This window comes from Gekko japonicus, unplaced genomic scaffold (assembly GCF_001447785.1).
Source record: "Gekko japonicus isolate JY-2015 unplaced genomic scaffold, Gekko_japonicus_V1.1 scaffold59, whole genome shotgun sequence".
Lineage (NCBI taxonomy): Eukaryota > Metazoa > Chordata > Lepidosauria > Squamata > Gekkonidae > Gekko > Gekko japonicus.
The window spans coordinates 1,208,691-1,236,189 of NW_015169174.1; the positions used below are offsets into that span (position 1 = coordinate 1,208,691).

At 46.0% G+C, this 27,499-nt stretch overlaps 1 protein-coding gene across 1 annotated transcript in view; it reads left to right on the plus strand.

Moving 5' to 3' along the window:
* Positions 1–26,178, plus strand: part of LOC107114442 (prominin-1-A-like) — a 55,894-nt gene extending 29,716 nt beyond the window's left edge. The window contains exons 3-25 of the mRNA XM_015415929.1: positions 902–963; positions 2,218–2,423; positions 4,426–4,546; positions 7,342–7,405; positions 7,843–7,932; positions 8,537–8,727; positions 9,813–9,887; positions 10,288–10,351; positions 14,615–14,774; positions 16,150–16,302; positions 18,311–18,434; positions 18,788–18,879; positions 19,390–19,474; positions 19,658–19,807; positions 19,956–20,015; positions 20,953–21,042; positions 21,179–21,232; positions 21,816–21,890; positions 22,305–22,373; positions 22,788–22,877; positions 23,384–23,496; positions 24,763–24,786; positions 25,455–26,178. Coding sequence (XP_015271415.1) covers positions 902–963; positions 2,218–2,423; positions 4,426–4,546; positions 7,342–7,405; positions 7,843–7,932; positions 8,537–8,727; positions 9,813–9,887; positions 10,288–10,351; positions 14,615–14,774; positions 16,150–16,302; positions 18,311–18,434; positions 18,788–18,879; positions 19,390–19,474; positions 19,658–19,807; positions 19,956–20,015; positions 20,953–21,042; positions 21,179–21,232; positions 21,816–21,890; positions 22,305–22,373; positions 22,788–22,877; positions 23,384–23,496; positions 24,763–24,786; positions 25,455–25,506 — 2,264 coding nt within the window. The 3' untranslated portion in view covers positions 25,507–26,178. The remainder of the gene's footprint in view (positions 1–901; positions 964–2,217; positions 2,424–4,425; positions 4,547–7,341; positions 7,406–7,842; positions 7,933–8,536; positions 8,728–9,812; positions 9,888–10,287; positions 10,352–14,614; positions 14,775–16,149; positions 16,303–18,310; positions 18,435–18,787; positions 18,880–19,389; positions 19,475–19,657; positions 19,808–19,955; positions 20,016–20,952; positions 21,043–21,178; positions 21,233–21,815; positions 21,891–22,304; positions 22,374–22,787; positions 22,878–23,383; positions 23,497–24,762; positions 24,787–25,454) is intronic.
* Positions 26,179–27,499: the final 1,321 nt, after the last annotated feature.

A 27,499-nucleotide genomic window follows, 5' to 3' on the forward strand; every position in this document is an offset into this window, starting at 1 on the left:
AGAGCTCCCTTCTGATCTACTGGAAATAGTCACAGGTACTTTGAATGGAGCCCGTCTGTTTAAATCTACTTGCTGCAGCATAGCACCCCTTAGTGGCAAAGTTGAATATTACTTGGTCTTGACTACAAAGGGAGAATATTTACTTTCTGGTAGTGTGGTGTGGTCCATGGGGTCGCGAAGAGTCGGACTTGACTATGTGACTCAACAACAACAGTGTGGTGTTTGTTTTGACCTGGAAGGCCTAGGCCAGCCTGATCTTGTTGGATCTCAGAAACTAAGCAGAGTCAGACCCTGGGCAGTATTTGGATGGGAGACCACCGGCTGAGTGAGTGTGAGCTAGCTCACAGTTTTTTTATCCTCCAGCTCACAGATTGTTGTCTTAGCTCAGGGAGGACGGCTCCAGAGCAAACTAATTTATGCCGTAGCCAGATCGCTTGCTCACAACTTTAATGCCAAGAGCTCACAAAGTAGAATTTTTGCTCACAAGATCTCACAGCTTAGGGGGAGCATTGTAGACCACCCAGGAATACCAGAGTTGCTGCATAAAGGCAGGCAGTGGCAAAATACTGCTGGCCATCTCTTACCTTGACAACCCTATGGGTCACCATAAGTTGGCTGTGCCTTAGTGGCACTTTCCAGTATGGTGTTTTTTATTGTTACACTGGAGCTTTGCTACCTGTGGCAAAGGAGAGGATTTCTCTCCATAATGATTATAATGGAGTAGCTTTAGAGAAAGGCAGCTATAGAAACAGGGGTCTCTCTCGATCCTTTATCTTGGTAACCTGAGGTCTGAGCAGGAATTTCCAGAGACATTTTTGTTTTGAGTCACCTGCAACCATCACAGCAATTATGTGGCTGTGCCTTTTCCCTTTCCACTATTAACCTTTGTGCTTTCCCCCAGATTTCCTGCCTCGCCTGATCAAGCGTGAGACTGAGGTTATGAGTCCAGACTTTTACAAAGAGGTGAATGTTACAGCAGTGAGTCATGCAGCCCAAAGTTTGGTGGGTGGCAACAGAAGGATCAGTGGGCCTGGAGAGGGGTGCAAAAGAAGGGGCTCATGGAAAGGGAAATGTTAGTGATGTCTCTTGTTCTTTTCTACTGCCCTGAATTCTGTCACAGCACTCTCCTTTCACTGATCTTCACTATGCTGAAAGCAGAAGCCATTGTGGATCTATGTGTCCCTGCTAGAATCTGCACCAGTTATGTTCAGCTCACAATGTACAACTGAAGATCAATTTATATTTTACTTTATGTATATATTAAAACAAGGAATCGCCAACTTTTGATATTGGTAACTTCTCCCAGTGCATGCTGGCACTTTCTGGAGCTGACATCACTAACATTTCCCTTTCCATGAGCACATCACATCATGCACATGCAGTCTCCCAATTGACTTGGCTGAGGCAGCTTACCACACCATTCCAGGCATGACCTGCCACACGCAAATGGCATCTCTGGCACTTGTTGGAATCTAGTGAATTGGACTCCTCAATGACATATTCCACTAAATCCCGATTATTTTTGCATCTGAGCCTACAGAGTTCGTTCACTTCTCTTCATTGGCCTATTACGTTTTTATCCCATTCTTCCTCCAAGCAGGGCCGCATTATGACTTTTGTAGGCCCTAGGCATGTTTGCCTTCATGCCCCCCACATAATAATATCAATATTAAAATTATTAATACATTAATAAATAATTTATTAATAAATTAATAAAATAAAATTATATTCTTTTCTGTTTTAAGCAAAATGTAATAGATTTTTGTGGGCCCTACAATTTCATTTTTTTTTCTGATGTGAGAAGACATTTGAAACCTTTTCTTTGACCCTAAAAGTTCAATTTTTTCATCTGATTTTTTAAAAAGTTAAAACATTTCTGTGGGCCCCTAAAAATATTGTGATTCCTAGGCACTGTGCCTACTGTGCCTAATGGATAAGTCAGCCCTGCCTCCAAGGAGCAAAAGGTGGCATGCATGGTTCGCCCCTCCTCATTTTGTCCTCACAACAGCCCAGTGAAGTAGGTCCAGCTGAGACAGAGTCACCCACTGAGCTTTATGGCCAAGCACAGATTTGAGCCTGGGTCTCTCTGGTCCTAGTCTAACACTCTGTCTGCTGCATCAACCTGGATCTCTTTTCCAAGCACTTTGGAGCAGTCATGTGCTGGTAACATCTGTGAATGCCAGGTGACTGTGATGTTTTCCCCTCCCTCGTGTTTAGGTGCTCGTGTATCAGGCAGGATTCCTGGTTTGCATCATCATTGGAATACTCTTCATCGTCGTCATGCCCCTGGTGGGCTTGTGCTTCTGCTGCTGTCGCTGCTGTGGGAATTGTGGGGGACGCATGTACCAGAAGCAGAAGAAGCATACTGGCTGTCAGAGAAGGGCATTCTTTGCATCTGTGCTGGTTATTACTATTATTCTTCTGTGAGTTTTATACCATGCAAAGTATCATAGAGGAGTGGTTGGTTTGGTGGCCCAATTAAGGAAGGACCTTCCACTTTCTTTGCATCCCTATTTAAATCTGAATGTGAGCAGACAAGACACTTATTGGGTGCGTTCAGACGCAGCATTTGTAACGGAATAGGTGACGATTCCAACCGGTGTACTTACCAGCGTTCACATGGCGAACATCTGCCTCCCGTCCCTAACTGTTACAAAGCCGTTTACACCGTTGTACTCTGCAACTAGGTCCCAAGTGGTGGTATCCAGAGTACAACGGTGGCTTCCGATACAAACCGGCGTCTGATCGCTCTCCACCGGTGCCTAGCCACTTCCGTCGGAAGCCTGAGGCTTCTGGCTTTCCCCCGCCATTTTTTTTAACTCTAAGCGATATGCGCTCGGGCGAAGCTTCACCCCGAGCGTTTGTGAAGAGGGAAAAAACCCTTACTTTACCGTCCCGGAGGAGTCCGGGACTGAAACGAGGCCAGGTTGGGCTTTAAACTTTAAAGGTAAGTGCTTACCTTTAAAGTTTAAATGTAGGGGGGGGGTTGAGCATGTGCAAAAATCGCCATTCTCTGAATGGCTGCCTGTGCGCATGCTCAAACAGTCCTTTTTTAAAAAAAAGAAAACAAACGCCGACGCCCGCAGCGTGTGAGCGGGCATCCACCGGAGGGCTCTGCAGACAGGAGGGTGAGTCTGATCGCGTTTCTGCCGGCATAAACTGCACCGGTTCCAACCGGTGCAGTTTATGCCGGCAGAAACGCCCCGTCTGAACGCACCCATTGTGTGGTACTGTGAATGCCCAGTGTCTCATTTAAACTGGGTGCCTGTCCTCCACATGCTCTTTTTGGATGCCAGGGATCTGTAGCTCAAGTGGTTGCTGTGCTGGCCAATGAAGATATGTATAGGCCCAGGGCCCAGGTTGAGTGAGACATGCCCAGCAGCATGTACAACACTGCACAGGTAAGTTCTCCATACCTACCTGGCAACATTTCAAACAGGTCACAGTTTCTCTCCCTCCCCTCCCCCCTCTTCCCCCCCCCTCGATATAGCTTCCTGGAACTGAGGGAGGATGGGATGGTCATGACAAGGAGGCCCTACAGGAAGCGGCCACTGGGTGTGAGCACATCCCTTTGTATGAGAGGAGGTCACATTGCCAGACAGATCAAGGCAACAGAGGCGTATTCTGAGCTGTTGAGGGAGGGTGGGAGCTGCTACTGGAGATGCCCAACAGTCTGGAAAGACAAACATCTTATTGTGGTCCAGGCAGCAATTAATGTGTGGCAGGCTCAGTGCTGGCTTCTGTTTTCAATGGCAGGAACAACCCAGAATCATATAAAATTGAGATAAGAGTGTCCCTGAGCAAGTGCAGAGTGCATTTTATTTCCTCAGTGAATAACATTGGAGAGTTAGTCATTAGGCACAAGGGTTAATGGCTTCTAGATGAGAGGGCAGTCATTCCAGAGATGCTTGCATCTTCCCCTCCCCCCCAGAAACAAAGCACAGGATCTAAGGATGAACCACTGGTTGCTATATTCTTTCAGTAGGCATTCAGAGATGAACAGCACATAAAGATGGTAAAGGGGGTTCTGTGGATGTGGAACCACTTGAACTCTCTGGGAAGCAGCTGAGTGTCCCGGAAACCTTTTGCTCTGGACCACTGCCATTGGAACAAGTAACCACCTGTCCTTGCCTGTCTCCATTCCCAAAGTCACAAAAGTTCTTGCAGCGCTGAGTAAGCTAGGGCATATGTGCAATGCTAGCTTCTGCAGAATGCACGTATTGCCCCATTCCCTGCCAAATAACTAGTACAATGCTACAGCACATAAATTAATGAAAACAAGTCTGTTGGTGGAAAGCATGGGCATTGGACAGTGGATTGGCATCCTTGGGGTAGTGGGAGAGGACTTAAGTGCAAGAACCGGTTTTTCCTCATCTCTTCTACTTTTGAGTCATTGTTCCCTTCTGTTTGTTTCTTCTGTTATAGGGCTGGCGATATCTGTGCCTATGTCAGCAATAACCGCCTGTCCCAGAATGTAGATAAAAGTTTCAGTACTTTCAACAATACCATGGACAACTTGCACATCTTCTTGCACTCCATCCCCCAGGTATGTAGGAGATATATTGTACCTGGTTCCTTTCCCCAGGCAGGTGTCTTGTTTGTGCATGGCCTTCTGCACCCTTTCCACAGACTTCCAGTCTTGCTTTACTTAGACCCCAAACTCCATGTGCCATTCCCAGGAAAGCACTTCTGCATCCTGCCTCTGTCTTCCAGAATTTATTTCTACTTCCTACAGGGAAGCACCTTTGCATTGTCTGGCCCCGTTATCTCATGAGATACTAATAACCTGTCACTGCAATTTGAAGGCCAAGTACTTCAGTGATTATGCTGAACTATCCGGCTCTTGCCAGTTGCAAGGGGAAAGTGCTGGGCACCAAGAAAGGGTCCCATGCCAAGCAGAGAGCCCTTGCCTTTTCTAGCACCAGGGTCTAGAGGAGAGTGTGTCAGGTTAATTCTGGGTTCCTTACTGGGAAACATGCCTTATCCATAGTCCCAGACCTATCCAGTTTTATGCTTGTGTTTCCTGTATCAGCAGTATTTTTTTTTTGTATTTTTAAACAGAAACACAAGCAATGTATAATGTGAAATTCACACACTAGAAAGAACAAACATGCTTTGCTAGTTAAAAGAGTATTGAATTAGCCTTTCCCAAATATATTGCTTCCGTTGTATTTCCCCTTGAAGGCATTTCTCACACCAAGTGCTTGGCCTGGTATTTATTTATTTAATTGGTCTTATATCCCACCCTCCCCACTTTGTAGGCTCAGGGTGGGTACCAACATATAGGTCTGCAGTTAATGCAGATTTACAATTAAAACATAATAATCCATTAAAATTAGTAAAAATTCCAACACACTAAAACAACAATGCTCCTCAACAGATAATATTGTGGTCCCAATCAGCTTCTAGTATCTTAGGTCACTGGAGGGGAGGCCAAATCAAAGTGGATGCCCGCTGCCTCAACTAAAGGCCCAGCAGAAGAGCTCCATCTTGCAGGCCTTGCAGACCTGTAACAGGTACTGCAGGGCTCTGATCACATAAGGTAGCTCATTCCACTAGGCAGGGGCCAAAGCCAAAAAGGCTCTAGCCCTAGATGAGGCAAGTCGGACATTCCTAGGGCCAGGGACTATCAGAAGGTGCTGGTTCATAGAACTCATGTTCTTCGGGGCTCATATGGGGAAAGGCGGTCTCGAAGATATGCTTGCCCCTGGCTATATAGATAAACACCAACACCTTGAAATGGATCCAGAATTCGATAGGCAGCCAGTGCAGGTCACGCAGCACCAGATGGATATGTGCCCACAAAGGCAGCAACATCAACACCCGTGCCACTGCATTCTGCACTACCTGCAACTTCTGGAGCAGAGTCAAGGGAAGCCTCACTTAGAGAGAATTACAGTAATCTAGTCCGGAAGTGACCGTTGCATGGGTCACCACAGCCAGATTGTAGGGGATGAGGTATGGAGCCAACAGCCTGATCTGCCTCAGATGGAAAAGGCAGACCTGGTGGTGGGTGGTGACCTGGGCCTCCATGATCAGTGAGGCATCCAGGGACACCCTTAGGCTCTTTACCTTTGATATTGGCACCAGTGGGGCCCTGTCAAAGGCTGTGGGAGCCCACTAGCCAATCCCAATTTGCATGGTATAAAATACCATGCAAACTTCCTGGAGCTATTTCTATGGAACAAATTTAATTGTTTTCCAGGAAATATTTTTTTAAAAATCCACAGAAGCATCTGAAGTCATAAGACTCTTTTGTAGCACTTGAAGGTGCTTCTTTCTGAGCACCATTTCCGTATGAATGTCTACAGATATTATTGCAATCCAATCCTAAGCATGCATACTGAGAAGCAAGCCCTAAGGATGATGGGAGCTGACTTCCTAATATGCACATAGGATTACAGACTTCAGTTCATACTCATAGCCTTTCCATCCAGTGACTCTGGGGTTTACAGAGTCATTTGGAAATGGATCATTGTAAGAATTATCACCATGTGACAATGTTACAGGATGTCATGGGTACCAGGTCTGCTGAGGCTGACTACTCCTCAGATGAGGAAGAGGCAGGGAGCAGCCCGGCCTCCTCTGGAGTCAGCCCAGAAGAAGAACCCTCAACTACACCTGAGGAGGAAGAGTCCCCAGCAGCTGCACAAGAGGTGCAGCCAGAAGGAGAGGCCAATCCTGAGCCTGGCCCAGCACCCCCAGTTGCAGACACCCCAAGGTCAGACTCCTTGCCTAGTTCCCCTGAGTGCCCCAAACGTAGGGCACGCCAGAGGCAGGAGGGAAGAAGGAGTGCCAGACTCCAGCTCCAGCAGAGGCAGAGGGAACAACTGTAAGCCTTTGCAGACTCAACCCCAGGGAAGGAAGGACCTGCTCAAAAGCACTCAGTGCACCTGGTTCAATGCGGCAGCAACTTTGCTCACTCAGCCCCGCTCCTTGTCCTTGCAACCTTGAATTGACTTTCTGGCTCTTTGACTTTCGGCTCTGACTGACCTTGATTCTGGACTGTGTTTACAAGCTTCTAGTGTGTGGTCTCTGTGGCAGCCAGCCAAGACAGCACACAGGAACACATTTAATTACTCTGCATTGGACTGTATATGGTGTCCTAAACTGGGATCAGGAAATAACAACAACAACAACAATAATAATAATATAAATAAAGGATTTACTCAACACCTTGATTTCTTCTTCTGCAGTTACTTCTGGTTTGGCCCTGATTTCTTCACATCCTATATTCTTTACCACTTCATAGCTATGACCAAAACTATGCTAATTACTTTGATCCTGTTTGCTGTTACCAGCACTGTGATTATATTTCACCACTTTCTTGGTCCTCCACAGGAGGTTGATTTCATCATCGACTCCAGTTCAGTGCCAATACAACAAACCAATGCCAGCTTGCTGGGTGAGTCCATGCCATTGACTATCATCTGGGGCCTGGGCTTCAACCTGATACATGAGCATCAGCTAAAATTGTGTTCTCCCACTGGATGATGTTATGTGACTTAGGGAACTGGGTTGAAATGGATGAGTCACAACTGGTGGTTCAGAGCATTCAGAAGTACTTGGAAGTCCTGGCTCCAGCTGCTTGGCCAGCTTTATTCATGGTCTGCAGTAGACAGTCTACATCATTAGCATCTGCCCCTTCTGTGAGGTTGCTGCTGAGTCCCATTCTTTCTCAGGATGTTGTTAAGGGATGAAAGCACTGGAATGTCCCATCAGCTCTTAAGGGGATCCAGCTAGATTGGGTTTATGACTTGACATCCACAATTCTTGGCCCTGAAATTTGGCAGCTACATAGCAAAAGTAATCCTTCTTACTGATTATATCCCTTCTCTGCAGACATTGGGAACGGTTTGGGGGGTAAGATTGTGAACCAGCTGAGTGGACGGGCAGCCCCACTGCTGAACACAGCTGAACAGCTTTTGAAAGGTATGGTCTGCTGCCAAAGGGGAGTGTGCTTGGGAATGTTGTTGGGATTTAGCAGCCACAGTGGGAGCGCAGATCTCTGTCTGTGCATTTGCAGTTCAAGGGCAGGGGGGAGACAGTGGCTCAGAGGGCAAAGAAAGTTTACAGGCCAGTGATTTGCTTTTGGAGTTGGATTTCCAGGAAGCTCATTGTAAGCTGGAACTGTACACACTGCCCATCTCACTCTGAGAGGGACCAGGACATAAAACAAGGATGCAGCTCTTCTTTTGGAGCCTGAGTAAGGGTGAGGTGGGCTGTCAGTCACCCATTTCTTCAGACCTCTTTAGCTCTGGTTCATAAGTCTGGATAGTCCGCGGTGTAAGAAATGATTCATCAACTGGGTGGACAGTGAAGATTACAAAGTACCTTCCCAGTCTTTCCCTGCGATCTGATCTGTTTGTATCTTTCAAGGAGGAAATTCAGCATACGTGGTCTGCTCCTGCCATTTTATTTTCACGGCTCTGTGAGTTAGACTGGGCTAAGAAAAAGTAGCTGGTTGAACCTGGGCCTCCCAGATCCTAGTCTGATTCTAACCACTACACCAACTGGTTTGCTCTGTCTCTTGCAGTGATTGGTGTTGCAGAAGAGGAACTCCAGAATGTCAACAAGTCAGCCAGTCGCTTGCAGAAGCTGCAGGAGGAACTGGCTGCTAACCTGACCACCCTGAGGGACAGTATCAATAAGACTTTGCACACCTGTGGTGATCCTTGCCAGAATGATTCAGTAGATGGACTGCCTGACATAGCCAATTTCAGCATGGTAAAGAAGGGTTGGGAAGTCACACAGCTATTTGGTCGGGGGTGGCAGATTATTATAAAATATAGGAATAGAGATTATTTTGGGGATTCATTGGGTGAGCCTTCTAGGACCTATGAAGCTGAAGCCAAGGTATATCAGGGTGTAGGCCAACAAAAGGCTTAGTTAAGATGCTGGAAGGACTGTGGCTCAATGATGCAGCACGCATTGTACATGTAGAAACTCTGTGCTTCAGTTCCTGGCATCTCCAGGTAAAAGATCTTGGGAAGGAGGTGTTGGGAAAAATGTTTCTCTTTCTGAGATCTTAGAGAACCACTGCCAGAGGAAATACTGAGCTAAATTTATCAATGACCTAATTTGGTATAAGGCAGAATCATATGCTTATGTCTGAAGGATATCCACTTGATATAGTTCCCTTGGTTTTTGCCAATACGTAAATATACAAACTCTTCTGTGTGTCCCAGCGTATTGCTACCTGCATCAGTATGAACAGTGGGGTGAAGATTCCCCCCCCACTTTCCTCCACAAGTACAGAATGTGGCTTGGCTTGATTTAACCTAAGGTTCTCTAGGGACCTTTAAAAAAAATATTTAGGGTTGTTCCCTGGCATGTGTGAAGTAATAGAAGAAAGTTACTTTGAACATGTACAGAGTACTTTCGCCTTGATGAGCTGGGTAGTAGTAGTAATAGTATTTATGTAGACATCCTCTTTTATCTCTGGGATTGGAGAGAAGGGCTTCTAACAATGTAGTCCTATGGTGAGTTAGTCCATTGAAATCAATGGGCTGAAACCAGAGTAACTCTGCATAGGATTGTACTGCAAGTCTCAGGACTTGACTTGAATCCCAGTACTTCTAATTTTTCATGTTAGAAATAAGTGTATACTTCTCACCACTAATATGAATTCTAGTGCAACCTTAGATATGCATAGATGTATATATACTGAAGCTTTGCACAGATAAACACCCAAATTTATATGCTTTTAGAATGGCAATTGAGAACATGAAAATTCTGATCTACATTTATGCACTGCATAGCCTTTGATTTCTCTTAATGATCTCTTTGCTATCCCATACCTGCTCCCACAGGTTCCTGATGTCCAGCACCCACTTGAGCTGGTAACCAATCTGACACGCTTGAACCTCAGTGCCACCCTTGTAGAGGTAACGGCCCTTGTTTTACATCTCTGCTTGCTCCTTCCACTCTCCAAGTAGACTACCTAGAACAAGGACCCGTTCCATGTGGCAAAGGGCCTAGGATGATCCACTTGGGAGGGTTTGTACAGCAGAAAAAAAAGTCGTGGGCACCATGTGGTAAGCCACAGGTTGGGCATAAGCACATTGATCAACCTTAGCCCATGAAGAATCCACTGGCCTCTTAACTTAATAATGGTTCTCGTGCCCTCCAGAGGTATTGTTAGATTGCTTGCTTTTTGGAAAATAGCTGAGTTTGTGTTGATGGGTATGTTTTCTCTGGATACCATGTTATAGCACATGTGATTCTGAGATCTGTGCCTTGTTTTTCTTTCTGTCTGTCTGTATCCTGGGTTCCCTGTGGTGGCAGGCAATCAATGTACTGAATAAGATACCAGAAAAGGTTTCTGAGCAAGCAAAGAATGTGGCATCTGGTAAGTGGCTCTGCACACGCATTCTGGTCCACATTTCAATTATAGGTTGAAATACTGTTTCTTTGGGGAATGGGAGAGGGTTGCTTCTGTAACAGCCCCCAAGACAAGCTAAAGATCTCATTGATTCATAGAGTTGTAAGGAACCTCCAGTGTCTTCTAGTCTAACCCCCTGCACAATGCAGGAAATTCACAACTATCTCCTCCCACAGCCCCAGTGACCCCTGCTCCATGCCCAGAAGATGGCAAAAAACAACAACAACTCTCCAGGGGCCTGGAGATAATTGCTTCTTGACCCCAAAGTGGTGATCAGCATTTCCCTAGGCATGTAAGAAAGGGCCACAAGAACTAAGCACTGATGCAACCCTTCCTGCCCCTCCCTCTCATGATCTGCCTAAGTTCACAGAATCAGCATGTGATTCAGATCGGGACTGCCGTGCATGAGAAAAAGAGGATTTAACCTTTTCACCCCCAATGGTTTTGCATTTTGAAATGGATCTCCCCCTCCATGCTCTTATTGGCTCTGGAAGTTAACAAAAAAACTGTACGGGGTGTGTGCAGGCCCGTAGCTGGGAAATTTTGGGTGGTGGAGCAGGGGCTGGGGCGCTGGGGCAAGGGAGATGGGAGCGGGGGACTCTAGATTAGCAAGGGAAGCAGGAAGCAGCCAGAGCCTTGTCAGTGTCACAGCAGCAGAGGAGGAGGCAGAACTTTCATACTCCCTGTGCCAGCCTCGAACTGGGCATGGAGGAGGACAAGGATGGCACTGGGATGTGGGGGCTGCAAAGAGAGAGGCTGCTCAGCCCATGTTGGTTTTGCCCCTCGAGGTGGCAACAGCGTCCCTTGGATCAGCGGCTGGCAAGGCCAAGTGAGCACCACACCTGTTGCCGAAGCTGGCAGAGGCTCCAGAATGGCTGGCAAGTGGGCAGGGGGAGTCCGACACACCTGAGGAGGAGGAAGGGGTGGAGGAGAGGGTGGTGCAGGGGAGCGAGCAGCAGAGTGAGGCATCTCCAGTCCAGGCAGGCAGTGAGCTGGAAGTGGAGGGAGAAACAACAGGAGGAAGAGGAGAAGCACTGGGCGCCCTGAAGGACACGCATGGCCCTGGCACGAGCAGGAGGGAAGGGGAAGCAGCACCTTGGGTGTCTTTCTGGACACACTGCTGAGCGACCCAAGCCGCCACATGCACTACCTTGACCCCCTGCGCAACGAGTACTTCTAATCCAACAGACATGTGTGGAGGGTGGAGCTGGCGAGGACTTGTGGGGCGTGGCCCCGTGATGCCCTGCCATAGCTACGGGCCCCAGTGTGTGTATTTGCTGTAAAAGATAAACGGATCTGAGGAGAAATTATTATATCCCCCCCTCTCCTTCTGCACTGCAGCCCCAATCTGAATCAGGGGGCCATGTGCAGTTGCCGTTTATAAAACACTGGGAACATCTGCTCACAGATCCCTTAGAGGAGCCTGATCTAGTTGGGCAACTAGAGGGTTGCAGATTTCACCAGTGAGGGGAACTGGACACCATTGCTCTGAGCTGAAGGTCTACAATGTTAGTAGCTCATGAAGGAGAACAAAATGGGCACAGATGCTATTCTATAGATAGAAGTAGCTTCCGGTTTCTTGAGAAAGCCGAGCCAAGTGTACATACACAAGGGGTCAGCCCAGATGGGTCATGCTGGCCAATCATGATCTTTAGATGGATATGATGTACCTCAAGCCATGTAGCTAGTCAGCTCAGTTTGCTTAATTACTGGTTTGTCTTATGCATTCTCTTCATTTCCTTCCTGTTCTATGGAAAATATAAGATGATGTATGATTTCACAACTCTTTCTTGTGAACAGTTTATCCACAGAACAGTCACATAACAAATAATAAATATATTTCCCAAACAATGTTTTCTGCTCACCAGCATCCTGAATGCCCTTTCGGACAGGCAAAACGAGAAGTTTCTGGCTTTAGGTTAGATAAAGGACAACCAGGTCAGGAGATCACAGGCCTTTAATATCAAATGTTATATGTGTCTATGGCAAAATAATTAACCCAAGTCCTATACTGTTGTGTTGTTTTTTAAAAAAATTCTCGGTTGCTCAGCAGTGGCGCTCCAATTGTAAGACATGCACCTAGGGCTTGAGCTAGCAGTTTTATTGGGGTGATCATACATAATATATGGCTGTGGGGATCCAGAGGGTCCACCACTGTTTGATCCTCCCAGTCTGCCTCTTATGGGTCCAGCCAAGACTCCAGGGCCAGCAAAGCCCTCAGAAATAGAGGTGAGGAGATTAACTGCATCTTGTTTCTCATCCTCTCTTCCGAGTTCTCTCTTCCACAGTCTGGAGGAGATCTGGAACCTCATCCCTGGCTTGCTCTTGGGCCCCTTATATGGACCAGGCCTAATCATGAGCATGCCCGACAGCCTTCCCTAACCTCCCACACCTGTTCCCCATCTGCCCTGACAGCTTAGCCAATCTGACATTACTGCAGCTACTGCTGGCACCTTTAGCAGCTCTTTATAGGGACTGTTCAAGGGCTGTGACATTCCGCAGCAGCCTCCCCATTTGCTTCGTATCCTTTATTTATTGTATTTTAACTACTGTATGTTTTATTATGATGTATACCACCCTGAGGAGCTGCGGTGGCTCAAGTGGTTAAGACGCTGAGCTGCAGGCTATGGAAGGTCAGTAGTTCAGCAGTTTGAGACCCGGGTGGTCCGCATGATGGAGTGAGCTCCCATCTCTAGTTCCAGCTCCTTCCAGCCTAGCAGTTCGAAAGCAAGAAATTTCAAGTAGATAAATAGGTACCACTTCAGTGGGAAGGTAACAGCGTTCCGTGCGCCTTGGCGTTTAGTCATGCCGGCCACATGACCACGGAAACGTCTTTGGACAGCGCTGGCTCTTCGGCTTTGAAACAGAGATGAGCACTGCAACCCTAGAGTCGGATTCGAGTGGCTTTCGAGCAAGGGAACCTTTACCTTTACCTATACCACCCTGAGCCCTTTGGGGGAGGGTGGTCTGTAAACATCATCATCATCATCATCATTTTAGTCTGTCCCTGGAAAATAGCATAGTGGGTTGGATCTTGTCAACAAGATTTCCTCCCCCTCCCCTGACAGTCCAAAATGTAACATATGGGGGGAACTGGAGGCAGGCATGGAGGGAGGAATCAGCAAGAATGCCCTCCCCTTGCACACTCCAATCTTTCTTCCGTGGGTGCCAGCCCAGTGACTCCCATAAACATGGTTTAAGCCAATTACAACGGACAGTTTTACTGACTGTTGGTACTGCAGTCTGCTTGGTTTCTTTACATGTTATATTTGATAATTCAGTATGGCCATCACTTTGCTCTAGCTCTTTCATTCCCAGTTCAGCCAAGCCATGCTTAACAGATATTTCCCATTTTCATTATAACTTCATTTGTGAATATTCTGTTACTAAGAAGCAAGTCAGAATGGGTAAAAGGGCACTTATGTAAGTAGGGGGATATAACATTCACACTGAGCTTCTCAGAATGGCCTCATGCATTTAATTATTCGTCCTCTATTGCTGCTAAAAACATTGCTCGATTTTTTTCTCCTAAGTAAAGCACTGCAAATGTTGGTTTGGATTCTAGCATTAATAGTGGACACTTCTGTAGCGTGTAATACATGAGAAGAGGGCCACACCAAAAGAACAAAAAAAAAAGTGATGCTGTGGGAAAAATAATTTTTTAAATTAAGTCATACTGCCCTCACGTGTTTTGCCTGTCCTCCTTCAGGGGGATCTGTATAATTGTATCAAGCAGTTCCCACAATGATACAGACCCCCCTGTAGAAGAGTAGCTGAAAGGTGTAGGAGCAGTATAACTCAATTAAACAACTATTAGTCCCACTGCACAGTGGCTTTCTTGTTCTTTTGCTACTTCTGTAAGGTGCCCACTCTTACTTGTCTTTCTGCATAATTAGTCATCATAGCCCAGTGCTTATTCTTTGGCTAGACATCCCCATCGTCCTGAGCTACACCCTTGTTGAACTGCTTGTCTGTTTCTGATCCATCTGACTGGAAGTTCAAGGAAGAACAGCAATGCAGCAACACCAAAATGGGCATTGTCCTGACTCTGTGCACTTTATTAATTTATGCTTCTTGGGGTAACATTCAGACCCAAGTCCTTGTTTGACAATCAAGCACATGCCCTACATGCTTCCAGAGTAAATAGATGACAGTTCCCCTGCACCAGTCCCTCTTGGCTGTAGCTCACAACATGTAGAGATTAATCCATTTCTGGTCTGTTTCTTGCAGAAGGACAGGCTCAACTGGATGGCATCAAGGAGAAGATTGCGACATTTCGCAGCAGTCTCCCCATACTGGACACACTGGGGAATGTCTCTGAGCTTCTGAGTGACATCACCAAGAAGGCTGACACCTATGAGCCAGACATCAAAATCTATGATGGCTATAGGTAGGAGTTGTTCAACATATTATAGAAGAGCCCCTGGAGCTAGGGCAGACAACATTTGGTTTGTCTTAGGATCCTAGGATGGCCAGAAAGGGTTCATGCCACTTGATGTTTTATACTTTCTATCTTTTATGTGCCAAGAAACACAAACATTTTCTAAACCTGGAACCCTCAGCAGTGCAAAGGTTTGCCTTCCCAACAATACACACAAATAAACAAAACAACAACAACTAACAATCCTAAGCTGGCACCTCAAACAGTTCCTTGCTTCTCCAGTCTGTGCAACTAGTGTAGGGCAAGCTACCCTTTTAGTAGCCATGCTAAGTCCCTTACACTTAGATCTTGGTGGTTTACATTATAAAACACATAGAAACAAAGAGCACAAAATCCAGTAATGCTTACAAAAGGCTGGATTTCCACAAACACTTCCAGTTAAACTGACAGCAGCAACTTCATCACATTTTGGTAGGGTGAAATTATGTCATTTCTGACTCTGCTATGCAATTATAATGTTCTCAAGATGCTACTATTGGAAAGAGATGGGAGTTGTAGCCCATGAGATGAGCTGACGCCTCTCTGGTCATCGTTTTAGGAGGCTTCTAACATGCAGTTTTCTGAAATACTGTTATCAGTCCAAGGTATGTTGACATTTCCCAGCTGTATTGTTGGATGGCATGCCACTTCTAATGGCAAAAATTTAAAAACTGGTTAACTCATATGGATAGTATTTATCTTTTCCCATTAACTATACCTGGCCTTGCATAAACCCACACTTTCTGAGTGGATTTTCTCATGTCCAATATATTTATTTATTTATTTATTAAATTTATATCCCACCCTTCCCAAACGGGCTCAGGGCAGCTAAGAAGAGGCATATGCCATGATACAACTACTAAAAACAGAATAAAACAGTCAATTACAAACAAAGTGCCGGTGCTCTAAATAATAAGCTCTTATCAATCCAAGATGGGATTCCACAAACCAGCATAACCCATCAGCATAAGTTCCGGATGGTACTGTCGTCCTTTCATAGCCAGTTCTTCAGGTCATCTGGTCATCTTTCCAGGGCCAGCTCACATCCTGATAGAATCCGTCAAAGATGGCAGGTGGTACAGTGTTTTGAAGGTATATGAGTGACATGATTTTGCAGATTGCTGGCCCAGCATAGTCCTGCTGGTTCTTAGCAGAAGTTTGGCCCATTACATGAGTTAATGCATTTTAATAAAGCCTTGTAGTTCAATCCTGCGCACAGTTACTGTAGTCTAAAGCTCATCAATTTCAATAGGTTGGAGCACAGGAATACACTGTAAGTTATTTCTCTCTGTTTAAATCCTTGCTGAACTCTTGATACTGGTAATTTTCTTTTTTCCCACTCCAGGAGGATTGTTGGCATCTGCCTCTGCTGTCTGGTGCTCCTGATAATTGTACTCAATGCATTGGGCCTGCTGTGTGGTGCTTTTGGGCTAGACACGCGGGCACCACCCACCAAACGGGGCTGCCTCTCCAACTCTGGAGGAGACTTCCTAATGGCGTAAGACATTTTGCACATTATCTCTCTCATCTTGGGGGAGGAATCATCAAACAGGCCCCTTGGGTATCTATGTGATGATGTCCAAAGAGACAGACATTTCCAAATAGTGACAGAATGGAGTGGGAAGAGGAACTGATCTTTATAGGTGGTATTGGTTGCTTTATTGTCCAAGTGCTTGAGGAGAGCTCTCTGGTATGCAATCTAAGCTTTGCAAGTGCAGCAATCCTGAGGTGTGTACCAGTTTCTAGGTGGCAAAGATTCTGTGGTTTGCAAATGGGACTGGGACCAGGAAGACAAAAGTTCAAGTCTCTGCTGTGTGGCCTACCTCACAGGGTTTTGTGATGATAAGGGGAGGACCTTGTTCTGAACTCCTTGTGGGACATCCAATAAGATAGTCCAAAATGCTCTGGAGCATACCTGGTGGAATGCCTCAATGCTAAACTTCAAAATGTTTTTATTTTATTTATTTAGGGAATTTTTTATTTTTATGCCACCTCTCCTGGGGAACCCGCCTGAGGCAGCTTACGAAATAACATAATAGAATGCAAACATTAAAAGCTATAAGTAAAAACCCAAGCCAGAGAATAAAACAGACCCAAATCATTGAACAGCTTAAAATGAATTTAGCAATCTTCAGACTAAAAGAACGTTATAAAATTATTTTAAAAGATCAACCCTTTAATTTAAAGCGTGCATGTATATAAAAACATTTTGTGTCGCCACCTAAAAGAAAATAACGTAGGCATCAGATGAGCCTTGGGGTGAAAGGGATTATACAGACAAGGTGCAGCTACTGATCGTTGCCCTCTGATATTTTCTTATTTATTTACTTAGAATCATAGAATCACAGAGTTGGAAGGGGCCATACAGCCCATCTAGTCCAACCCCCTGCTCAATGCAGGATCAGCCTACAGTATCCCTGACAAGTGTTTGTCCAGCCGCTGCCAGTGAGGGGGAGGTCACCACCTCCCTAGGCAGCTGGTTCTACTGTTGCACAACTCTTACTGTAAAAAAGGTTTTCCTAATATCCAGCTGGTACCTTCCCGCTCTTAATTTAAACCTAGTATTGTGAGTCCTGTCCTCTGCTACCAACAGGAACATTCCCCGTCCTCCTCTAAGTGACAGCCCTTCAGATACTTAAAGAGAGCAATCATATTCCCCCTCAACCTCCTCTTCTCCAGACTAAACATTCCTAAGTCCCTCAGCCTTTCCTCATAGGGCTTGGTCTCCAGGCCCCTGAACATCCTTGTTGCTCTTCTCTGCGCATGCTCCATTCTGTCCACATCCTTTTTGAAGTAAGGCCTCCAGAACTGCACACAGTAGTCCAGGTGTGGCCTGACTAATGCAGTGTACAGCAGGACTATAACATCTTGTGATTTGGATGTTATGTCTCTGTTCTTACACCCCAAGATTACATTAGCCTTTTTTGTCACTGCATCACACTGGCTGCTCATATTTAATTTTCAGTCCACCCTTACCCCAAGATCTTGTTCACACACAATGCTACTCAGAAGTGTATCCCCCATCAAGTATGTGTGTTCCTCATTTTTGTTACTTTATTTACTTCATTTATATTTCCCCTTTTCCACAATGGGGATCCAAAATGGCTTACATCATTCTTCTCTTCTACATGTTACCATCACAACAACTCTGTGTGGCAGGTTATGTTGAAAGTGTATGACTGGCTCAAGGTCACCCAGCAATCTTCCGTGGCAGAGTAGGGATTCAAACTTGGGTCCCCTAGATCCTAGTGACATCACTTTAACCTCTGTACCTTGCTGGTTTTCCATATTTTCTATGCACTTCCTTTAGCCACTACACCCTGCACCAGGTTGTCCAAATGGACTGTCAGCTACATCATGTTCTCATCTGTGGTGGATTGTGTGTGGCTGAATTGCCAGCATGGCTGTTGGGTTGGGCACTGGGTAGACAGGAAGGCTTTGAAGTCTGTTCTTCATGTCTACAATGGAATCTGAGGCATCTGATAATTTCTAACTTTCCCTGACAGGAGTGTTGGGTTCAGCTTTATTTTTGCATGGCTTCTGATGCTGCTGGTCCTGCTGACCTTTTTAGTAGGGGGCAATATATACACATTGGTGTGCCGTCCCTGGGCCACTGGACAGCTCCTCCAGGTAAGTCCTGTAAACTACCATTACTATGCATGGATCCCATTGCATCCCATTAGAAAGAAGAGATGTAAGAAGGTGTGTGGGTCACAGAAAAAGTTAGTTGATGTCAAAGGAACTAGCTGTGGTAGTTCTAAATCCCAGACCAAAGGTTACATTACAACTCCAGGTTCTAGTTCTGGACCCCATCTCCCCATCCCCACCTTTGTCCTTCATGTCATTTTGGCATGAAGGTTGCTCAAGGCAGCCAGACATTTCACAGTCTTGAGAGGAGGGTATCACAACTAGGGGGAAACACTCTGCATGTAGTTGAGTAGGTAGATAAGGAATCCCATAATTGCTGCTTCCTCTCCTTCCAGTTCCTAGAGACACCAGGGCTCTTCACAGAATCCAACCTGTTGAGGTCCTTGGGACTAAAGGATTCCAATGCGACTCTGACCAGCCTCTACGAGTGAGTGCCAGGAAGCTTGGATGGTTTCCCCTTGACCTTCTCTTACATCCTGTCAGCTGTGATTGATCCTCAGCATCTTCAGTGGGAATCAGACCTTTGAAGGTGGAGTGAGAACTTCAGGCTGGATGGAGTAAATGCCAGGGTGCCTTGCCCAGCCTTGCCACAGCCATCAGTGCAGGGATGGAAAGCCTTAGCCTGCAGTCTTCTCAGCCAAGCCCTTCCTAGAGTACCAACAGGAACCATGCCCTTCTCCCCAGCACCCTCCAGCACAGTCACTGTGCTCTTAGCCATGCTGTTTCCCAGAGATCCTACCCAAGAACCATTTTCCTAACCCTCCCAGAGAGGTAAGTCACCAACCATCATATGATGACTGATGCTGCCCTGTGCTCCCTTGGGCTAAGTCACATTCTGTGAGTGGGGAGCTCTTTTGCATGATGATGCTGTTGCCCAACTGGTATTTGACATAGTCTGATGTATTCTGAACTGCTAGCTATTTTTTCCTACTTACAGGGACTGCAAAAACGATGACTCCTTGTGGAACACACTGCAGTTGGGCAAGATGGTCTCTCTAGATGACATCCTCAACATCAGCAAGGTCAGTGAAGAGGGCCTGCAGGTGCAAAAAGCTTGCCACCAGCCAGCCTGGTGCCCCTCAAATCTCAACTTTGGGGCCTCTGGTCTGGGGCACATCTGCAGCCCCTTCCTAGACCAGAGGGCGAGACAGTTGTGCCCGGTGTTCCTGCTCACCTTGTGTTTTTTTTTAACATTGTCGCTGCAGTACACACAAGATATTGACTCCACTTTGAATAAATTAGACATCAGAGTGAATTCTACGGAGTTTCTGACAAACAACCAGATGGATTCCTTGAGAAACCTGGGCAAAAAGAATGGGTCACTGAATCTGAACTTCACCAGTGCTCTGCCACAAGTGAGATGGGGATAAGAAAAGGGTTGGGGAGGAAAGGAAGAGTTGTTATAAGTTTGTCACTAACCAAACCCACCTCAGGGTCTGTTGCTGCCTTACAAAGCTGACCATTGTGTGCTCTCTCTGTTTCTTTCCTGTGCACATCAACCAGAACTTGACACAGAACCTGTCTGCATTCGCTGATCGGCTAGACAATCTGGCAAATAAGACAGTGAGTGTTGTCTGGACAAAATGTAACCATTCTCCTCTCCCTGTAACTCTCCTTCTCAAATTGAGCCCATGTGTGACTTTGGTGATCCCCTCAGGGTCAATGCTCCCTCTAAGCTGTGGAGTCTTGTGAGCAAAAAATCTGCTTTGTGAGCTGCTGACATTTAAGTTGTGAGCGAGGGATTTGGCTACTACGTAAATTAGTCTGCTCTGGAGCCATCCTTCCTGAGCTCAGACAAAAATGTGTGAGCCGGAGGCTAAAAACTGTGAGCTAGTTCACACTAACTCAGCTTAGAGGGAACACTGCTCAGGGTGTGACTTTCAATCTTCAAAGAGTTTGCACAGAATACTATTCCGCATATATATATTGTGTTTCAAGTGTTCAAAGTGCTTCACAGTAATGCTTATAACAGTACACTGGTATTATCCCCAAATTGTAGGCTGAAGGAGTGACTTGACTCAAGTGAACTCACAGATAACGGCTCATTCTCTTAGGTACTATGAATCACCAGTTCTCATTTTTGACTGGCCCTTGTGTTACCCCAGGCTTCCCCTCTGAAAACAGGAGGGAGTCGCAACCTAAACTGCCTCTTGGGAATGTAGCCATCAAACAGGATTTGCAGTGAGGTCCATCATGGATAATGGAGGCACAGCAGGAAAATATGGATGGTAAAGGGCTACTAAACAAAAGTACAGGGCATCTAGATCAGGGCATGTTATGAATAAAGGATGACTGTCCACAGATTATACAGGTTTGAAGGTATAGGATGTGGGAATCCACTGAACTCAGCTATATACCTGACTTGGAGAGAGACTCTGTGTGTGTGTGTGTGTGTGTGTGTGTGTGTGAGAGAGAGAGAGAGAGAGAGAGAGAGAGAGAGAGAGAGAGAGAATGTAGAGAGTATAGCCACACCTCTTCATTATGATGGTATCATTTTCAGGAAGGCGATACTAGGGAACAACTGCGAAACCAGGCCAATAGTTTAAGAGAGATCCAGTCGTGGGCCAAATCGAGTTTTTCTTCTGAAATTGTGAGTGATACTCCTCTCATCCTCTTCAACTTGGTGCTGTCCTCTGGACGGATTTAACTCTTGGCCTCATAGATCTCCTGCATGCATGGAAATTCTGTTGGAATAATAATCTCTAATGAATATTCTTTGCTCTTAGCAAAACCTGAACAGCAGCATCTGGCAGTTAAACACATCTCTGTCTCAGATTCAGGTAAGTAGTTCATGTTCAGGTTGAATGAAGGGTGGGGGCAAAATCTTGTAGAACTTTCAAACCCAAGTTCGTAAAGGTTTCTATAAAGGACTTCTTGCTATAGATATCAAAGGGGGAAGTCACCCTAGCAGGCAAACTGTCCAAGCCCCATAGTATAAATATGAATATGTAAATTCAAGGTATTACATGCCAGTTAGGGAATGCAGAGATTTTCCCCTGGAAATGACTGGCATTCCTTAGATGGAGAAAGAAAATGTTAATGGTTGGCTCTGATGATGGGTCAATGCTGTGTTTGTACATTTTGGGGCCAGGGAAGATTGTATTGTGCTAGATAAGAAGCTACAGTCTCCATGGTCCTCTAGTGCCTAGTATTCTTATTGCATCTCAGAGGGCCTGTCAGGACCTCATGGTAATGTATTATCCTCCTTTATGCCTTTTGGGATATATGATATAACCATTGAAAGGGTTTGTTCTGAGTGGGCTGCCCTGATTGGCATAGAAAGTGAGGCAAAAAGAGCCCCTGAGATCTCATCTGTGCTTGGCTCTGCCAGTGAACCCAGCTGACAGTTCTGTGTCCTACCAGGAGCTGGTGAATTCCACAGTGACACAAGCAGACGATTTCAAAACATTTAACGGAACAACGGAAGTTGTCAAGAATGTAAGTCCTTTTTTGATAATTAACCTAGTCATTGATGCAGGGTACAGGATGATGGGTGTCTTAGGCTTGGTTTTATTTCCTTCCACATTGTGTAATGCTGAGGCCTATCCCATGTCTCCTGCATGGATCTAGCTGCCAGAGCTGATGGTGAACCAGTTCTGGAAGTGGGAATACCAAAATACAATGAGAAGGAGGACAGGTGGAAACCAAAATTTGGGGGTTTGTGTCTCGATGATGGTACATGTGAACTCTGGCTGATTATGTATGAATCAGCACCCCAGCATATTTTTTTCCTTTTCCTGGATCCATAAAAGGGGTTTAGATAGCCATATTCTCCAGAACCGAATCCCTTTTTGGATTCAGAAAGGATTGTCCTGTATTCTCAACTCTCTTCTCCTTTCTGCTTTTAACTAGGCGACCTTGAATTTTGTACATGATGTGCTGGATTATTTTGAGGTGTATCTGGACTGGGTCAAAGGCACTGTAAGTAACCTCAGTAGCTGCTGGAGTCCAGGCTCAGCCTTTGGTCATGGCAAAATGGGAGCCTGCCTGTACTTGCTCACATACAATGCGACTATATCTGACCTCATGTCCAGGCTGAGTACATCACTCATCCACAAGATTGTTCAAAGCAAACAGCTATAAGATGTTTCTTGCCCTTACAAAATCTTTGTGCCTGCTTGCATCCTTTGGTTCTCCTTTGGCTGCATGCCTAGTTGTTTCTCTCCTTCCAGGCTGCAGATGCAAGGAAGACGTACTGGTTTGCAATGCTGGGAAAACTCCTACCATATTTGGGGAATGGCTGTTGGGTTGGGTTGGCAACACTAAGCAAGGAGTGGCACGTGGGGCCAGATTCTCTCCCCTGCTGGTTATAATGTTTGTCTTACTTGCTGACAGATAACAGGAGAAGTGGCGCGCTGTGGCCCCGTAGCCGGGACATTCGATGCCGCAAATACCATTGTCTGCAGCTACATCGTTGATGCTTGGGTAAGGGAAATAAGATGAGGGCTGACCACATCATCTAGTGAAACAAAGATATAGAGGGGGAGGGGATAGATAAATGCTGGGAGTCGACATGGATAAGGAAGAGCAGCATGGAAATAAGAGGGTAGACAGATAGTAGCTATGGTTTGAGGTGTGGAAATAAGTTGACTTGCATGTGGGAGGTCCACATACATTCTAGCTGTGAAAGTCTCATCTGTGTCTGGGGGAAGGCTTGACTGTGGGCAGCGGATCGGGAGACATCTGTATACAAAAGAGCTATTTTTCTTGGATTTGCTGGGCACTGGTTGTGTATGAGGCAGCTCTTCTGCAGACTCAGGAGAGAACATATGGGAAGGTGGCTGGTAGGTTAAGAATATGTTTCTCAGTTCTGATGCTTCTTTTAGGGGGATGTCTGACTTTACAGTAATGGTAGAACCTAGGCTGAGGTGTGTGTGTGGGAAATACTTTCCATTAGCACTGACAGCCTTCTTCTTCTCTTCCACTTCCAGAATGCTTTCTGGTTCAGTTTGGGCTGGTGCACCATATTCCTGCTGCCGAGTGTCATCTTGGCAGTGCGGCTTGCCAAGTTTTACCGCAGGATGCGCATGGATGATGTTTACGAGTAAGGATGACTTATGCTCTCGTTGGCCATTTTGCCTGCTGCCATGACATGAGAGATACTTTTTCCTCTTTCTGTCAAAACTGTATCTATTGGTACAATCAATGGCAGCCTTCCTCTCCTATTTGTAACACTTGGTTACAGCCAAGACACATCTTCAGGTCTGTGGGTATAACACCCCTCACCCAGTGTGGTGGTTTTTCCTGTAGGCATGGCTCCAGGATGTGGGGATGCTACTATAGTAAAGCTCCACTTTGGTAATAGCGTGTGGCTTACTAAACAGATAACAGTGAGGGCTCCAGAGCCTCACAGAGGAGGTGGTGACTGGTTTCCTTAGGGTCAGGGGGAGGTTTGGATCTCCTATGTACCTACGTTGGGGCACTGCCTTCCCCCTTGGTAGATCCATGCAAAGTCTGGGCCAGTTGATTTTCTTTCCATTCTGCTGACATCATCTGAATCCTATGAAGCAGTTCTGCATAACCCAAAGCATGCAGTGAAACCACGGCAAGTTCAAGATGCTCTTGGCTGGAAGCAGGATTGCTGCTATTAAGTAAGGCAGTACCGGAGTGGCTGATCGTCATCTTAGTCTATACCTAGTTGTGATGTCTGGGCATGCATGAGCCAAGTTTTACTATAATAAGGAGCCATTCTAGGCTGTACCTTAGTGCAGGGGCTACTGGTTTGATGATACAGATATGGGTGTTTGTGGATCCTCACAGGTACCCAGAATTGGAGGTACTGAGTCCTGTAATACCATATGGTGCTGCTTTTCTCTGTAATTCCTGCCTTCATGGTTAGCCTTTGAGAGAACCATCATGTGGGACTGGCAGATGGGGGTGGGCTGAAAGGCAAGAATTGCCCTAAAAATCCCCCACCCCATGGGTGTGAGGAGGAGGAAAATGGCCTGGGCCCAGCCACATCCCTGGTCCTACTACCCAATCCCAAAAGGGGGGGGGGGGGGGGAGAAGGGACGGAGGATTGTTAGGGCTTGCCTGGCTCACAACCACCCTCCAGTGGCTTGCAACGTCTGCCCACTTTACACCTGTCTGCCTTGTGTGGGATGGGAGCTGCCAGGTTATGATGGTAGCAGCTGTCATCCCCCTTGCAGGGGCTATCCACTCACATTGGTTAGTGGCTCCTGCCCACTTTGCATGGAGATGTTCTGAGGATGGGGCAGCATTAGCAGAGAGAGTGGCCTGCAGGTCATTGCCGACCTGGGCTTTCCTTGGTGGCCTTAAGTCAACTGACATTTTCCCTTTCTGTTACCAGGGACAATGGGGAAACCATTGAATTGTAAGTACCTGTCCATACCTCCTTCATGTCATCACCAGAATTCAGGCACAAGGGGAAAGAGGCATATGATTGGGGTAATGGGAAGCGTGACCAGAACCAGAGGGATGTTGAAGAAACAGGGGAGCCATCTTGGGAATGCAGTCATCCATTCATCTCCACTCCCACTGTATGATTCTACAGGCCGAACTAGCTCAAACGCAGGAATTCTGTGCAGATCTCCCACAGGGTTATTTTAAAATTCAAAACGATGTAGGAGGGAAAACATAGGAAGGAGTATCCCCCCCCCCCCCCCCAGTTCTCCTGATCTAAACTGTTGTGTCCCTCCCCCAGCTCTTTGTGCAGTAATCAGTTGGGGGTGGGAATTTAGACTATGAACATGGCACAGATGCAATTCGTCCTTGACCCACCCATGTGGTCCCTACTGGTGGATTTCAAGTTTAAAAGGAGAGAGATCCTGATCACGGACTTCCTGCATCATGTGTGGTTTAATTTCAGTAGTTTTTGAAGGTCAAAAGGCCTTTTACTTATCTGAGACTGCTGTTTCTGTCATTAGAAGCTTGGTCCTTCTCTGATAGTGTGGTGGGGGCTGAAGGACGAAGATACAATCTAGCAAGCCTAGAAAAAAATTATTTTCTCGTTTCCCCTCTTTCCTTTCCTAATCTTTGCAGATCGAGGCCGCCAAAAGCATTCAAAATGCCCCGGCCAGAAGTAAGGAAGTAGTGGCCCCTTTCCCACTTTTCTACCTCTGAGTGGCACTGAGGATGACAATGAATTCTGCACTGCCACTGGGCCTCTCTTCCCAATGTGGACCATGTCGGTCGGCATCCAGCAGCATTTTTTTTCTTGGTCAAAACTGCAGTTCATGGACACCAGATTTTCTGCAAAGGACGATATCATCGGCAAACACACAACCCCAGCTACTGTTACGCAAGCATCCAGCCTAGCTGTGTTCCTAGTATATACTCTTGTGTACTCTACTCATATTTGCCATATTGTAAATACTGTGGTTGCAGCCCTTGCACTTTGTTGCTACTGCAGGGCTCTTGGGACTGGTTCCTTGGACTGCAGCTTTGCTGGGGAAAGAAGAGGTCTTGCCCATCCTTTGATTCAGTGCCTGCAGTGCTTATATGTCTACAGGTGACTACAGCTTTAGGGGACTCAAGGCACTCCTGCTACAGTCACCCCAACCAGAAATGCTGACATGGACCTCTGAGTCAACGGCAGTAGGTTGAGGGACAATTTTCAGTGTCAATGCAGCTGGATTTGTGTGACAATTAGGATGATTAATTCTGGGCTGAAGGTCTCTCGATCTCAATCATTAAAGGAAACATTCCATTGAGCAACCCTGTCTACTGCCCTCAATGATTTATTTCTATTGAGTAGAATACTATATTCCCCTGGTGCTGTCAAATTTACAAAGATAGTGTATGCTGTAGGTCTGGTAACATTTCAGAGATACATAACTAATTTATTTTAAGTGACTGTAATTATACACTGTTACATTCTTATTAAGTGCCTTGCTGGTCTTACTTTCTTCCAACCTCTGCCTTGGAAGCTGGGCCAGAGCTGGATCCTTTTGTGCTGGTGTTACTTAGAACTTCCACATTACTGCATGTTTCTACTGCTCTCTGTATCAGGAAGAGATTTCCTAAGGCAGCCTGTTGCTGTTCTAGAAAATGCATCAGTGTATTCCTCCCTTGGGTCTCCCTCCCCCTGCTGCAGTTCAGAATACCCTGACATGCTGTTTCTATGGAACTTGTGGGTGGGTGGGTGAGAATCAGGTCTATGACAGGGGTGTGTTGGCCAACCCCCCCAACCCCTTTCTTCTGTGAAAACCCTCCATAGGATCCAAGCCAAAATCTTCTGCTTAAGAATAGGAGCGAAAAGTGACAGGGTGTCTGGATTCATTAGTGAGGAAACTAAATAGCAACACCAATAACAACATTCAGTAGTAGAGGAAGGGCATCAGAGTGGCCTGAAATATGTTGTGCCGGAAGACTGGAGAAGAGCGAATGTTGTCCCAATCTTCAAGGAGGGAAAAAGGACAGACCCAGGAAATTACAGGCCCGTCAGTTTGACATCAATACCTGGAAAAATTCTAGAGCAGATTATTAAACGCTCTGTCTGTGAGCACCTTGAGCGGAATGAGTTAATTGGTAGTAGCCTGCATGGGTTTATCAAGAATAAGTCATGCCAGACCAACCTTATCTCCTTTTTTGACAGAGTTACTAAAATGGTTGACTCTAGCAATGCTGTGGACATAGTGTATCTAGATTTCAGTAAAGCATTTGACAAAGTTTCTCATGATATCCTTGATAAGCTGGTTAAATGTGGGCTGGATGGTGCAACCATTGGATAGATTCATGGTTGGTTGAAAAATTCTCCCCAACGAGTGCTCATTAATGGCTCTGCGTCTACACGGAGTAAAGTCTTGAGTGAGTGCCACAGGGCTTGGTCCTGGGCCCGATATTGTTCAATGTTTTTATAAATGACCTGGAGGAAGACATAGAGGGGATGTTTATCAAATGTGCAGATGACACGAAGCTGGGTGGGATTGCTAATTCTGAAGAAGACAGAGTGAGAATTCAAAATGAGACAAATAAAATGAATTTCAGTAGAGATAAGTGCAAAGTCCTACACTTAGGTACAAAAAATCAAAGGCACAGATATAGAATGGGAGGGACTTGGCTTGACAGCAGCACATGTGAAAGGG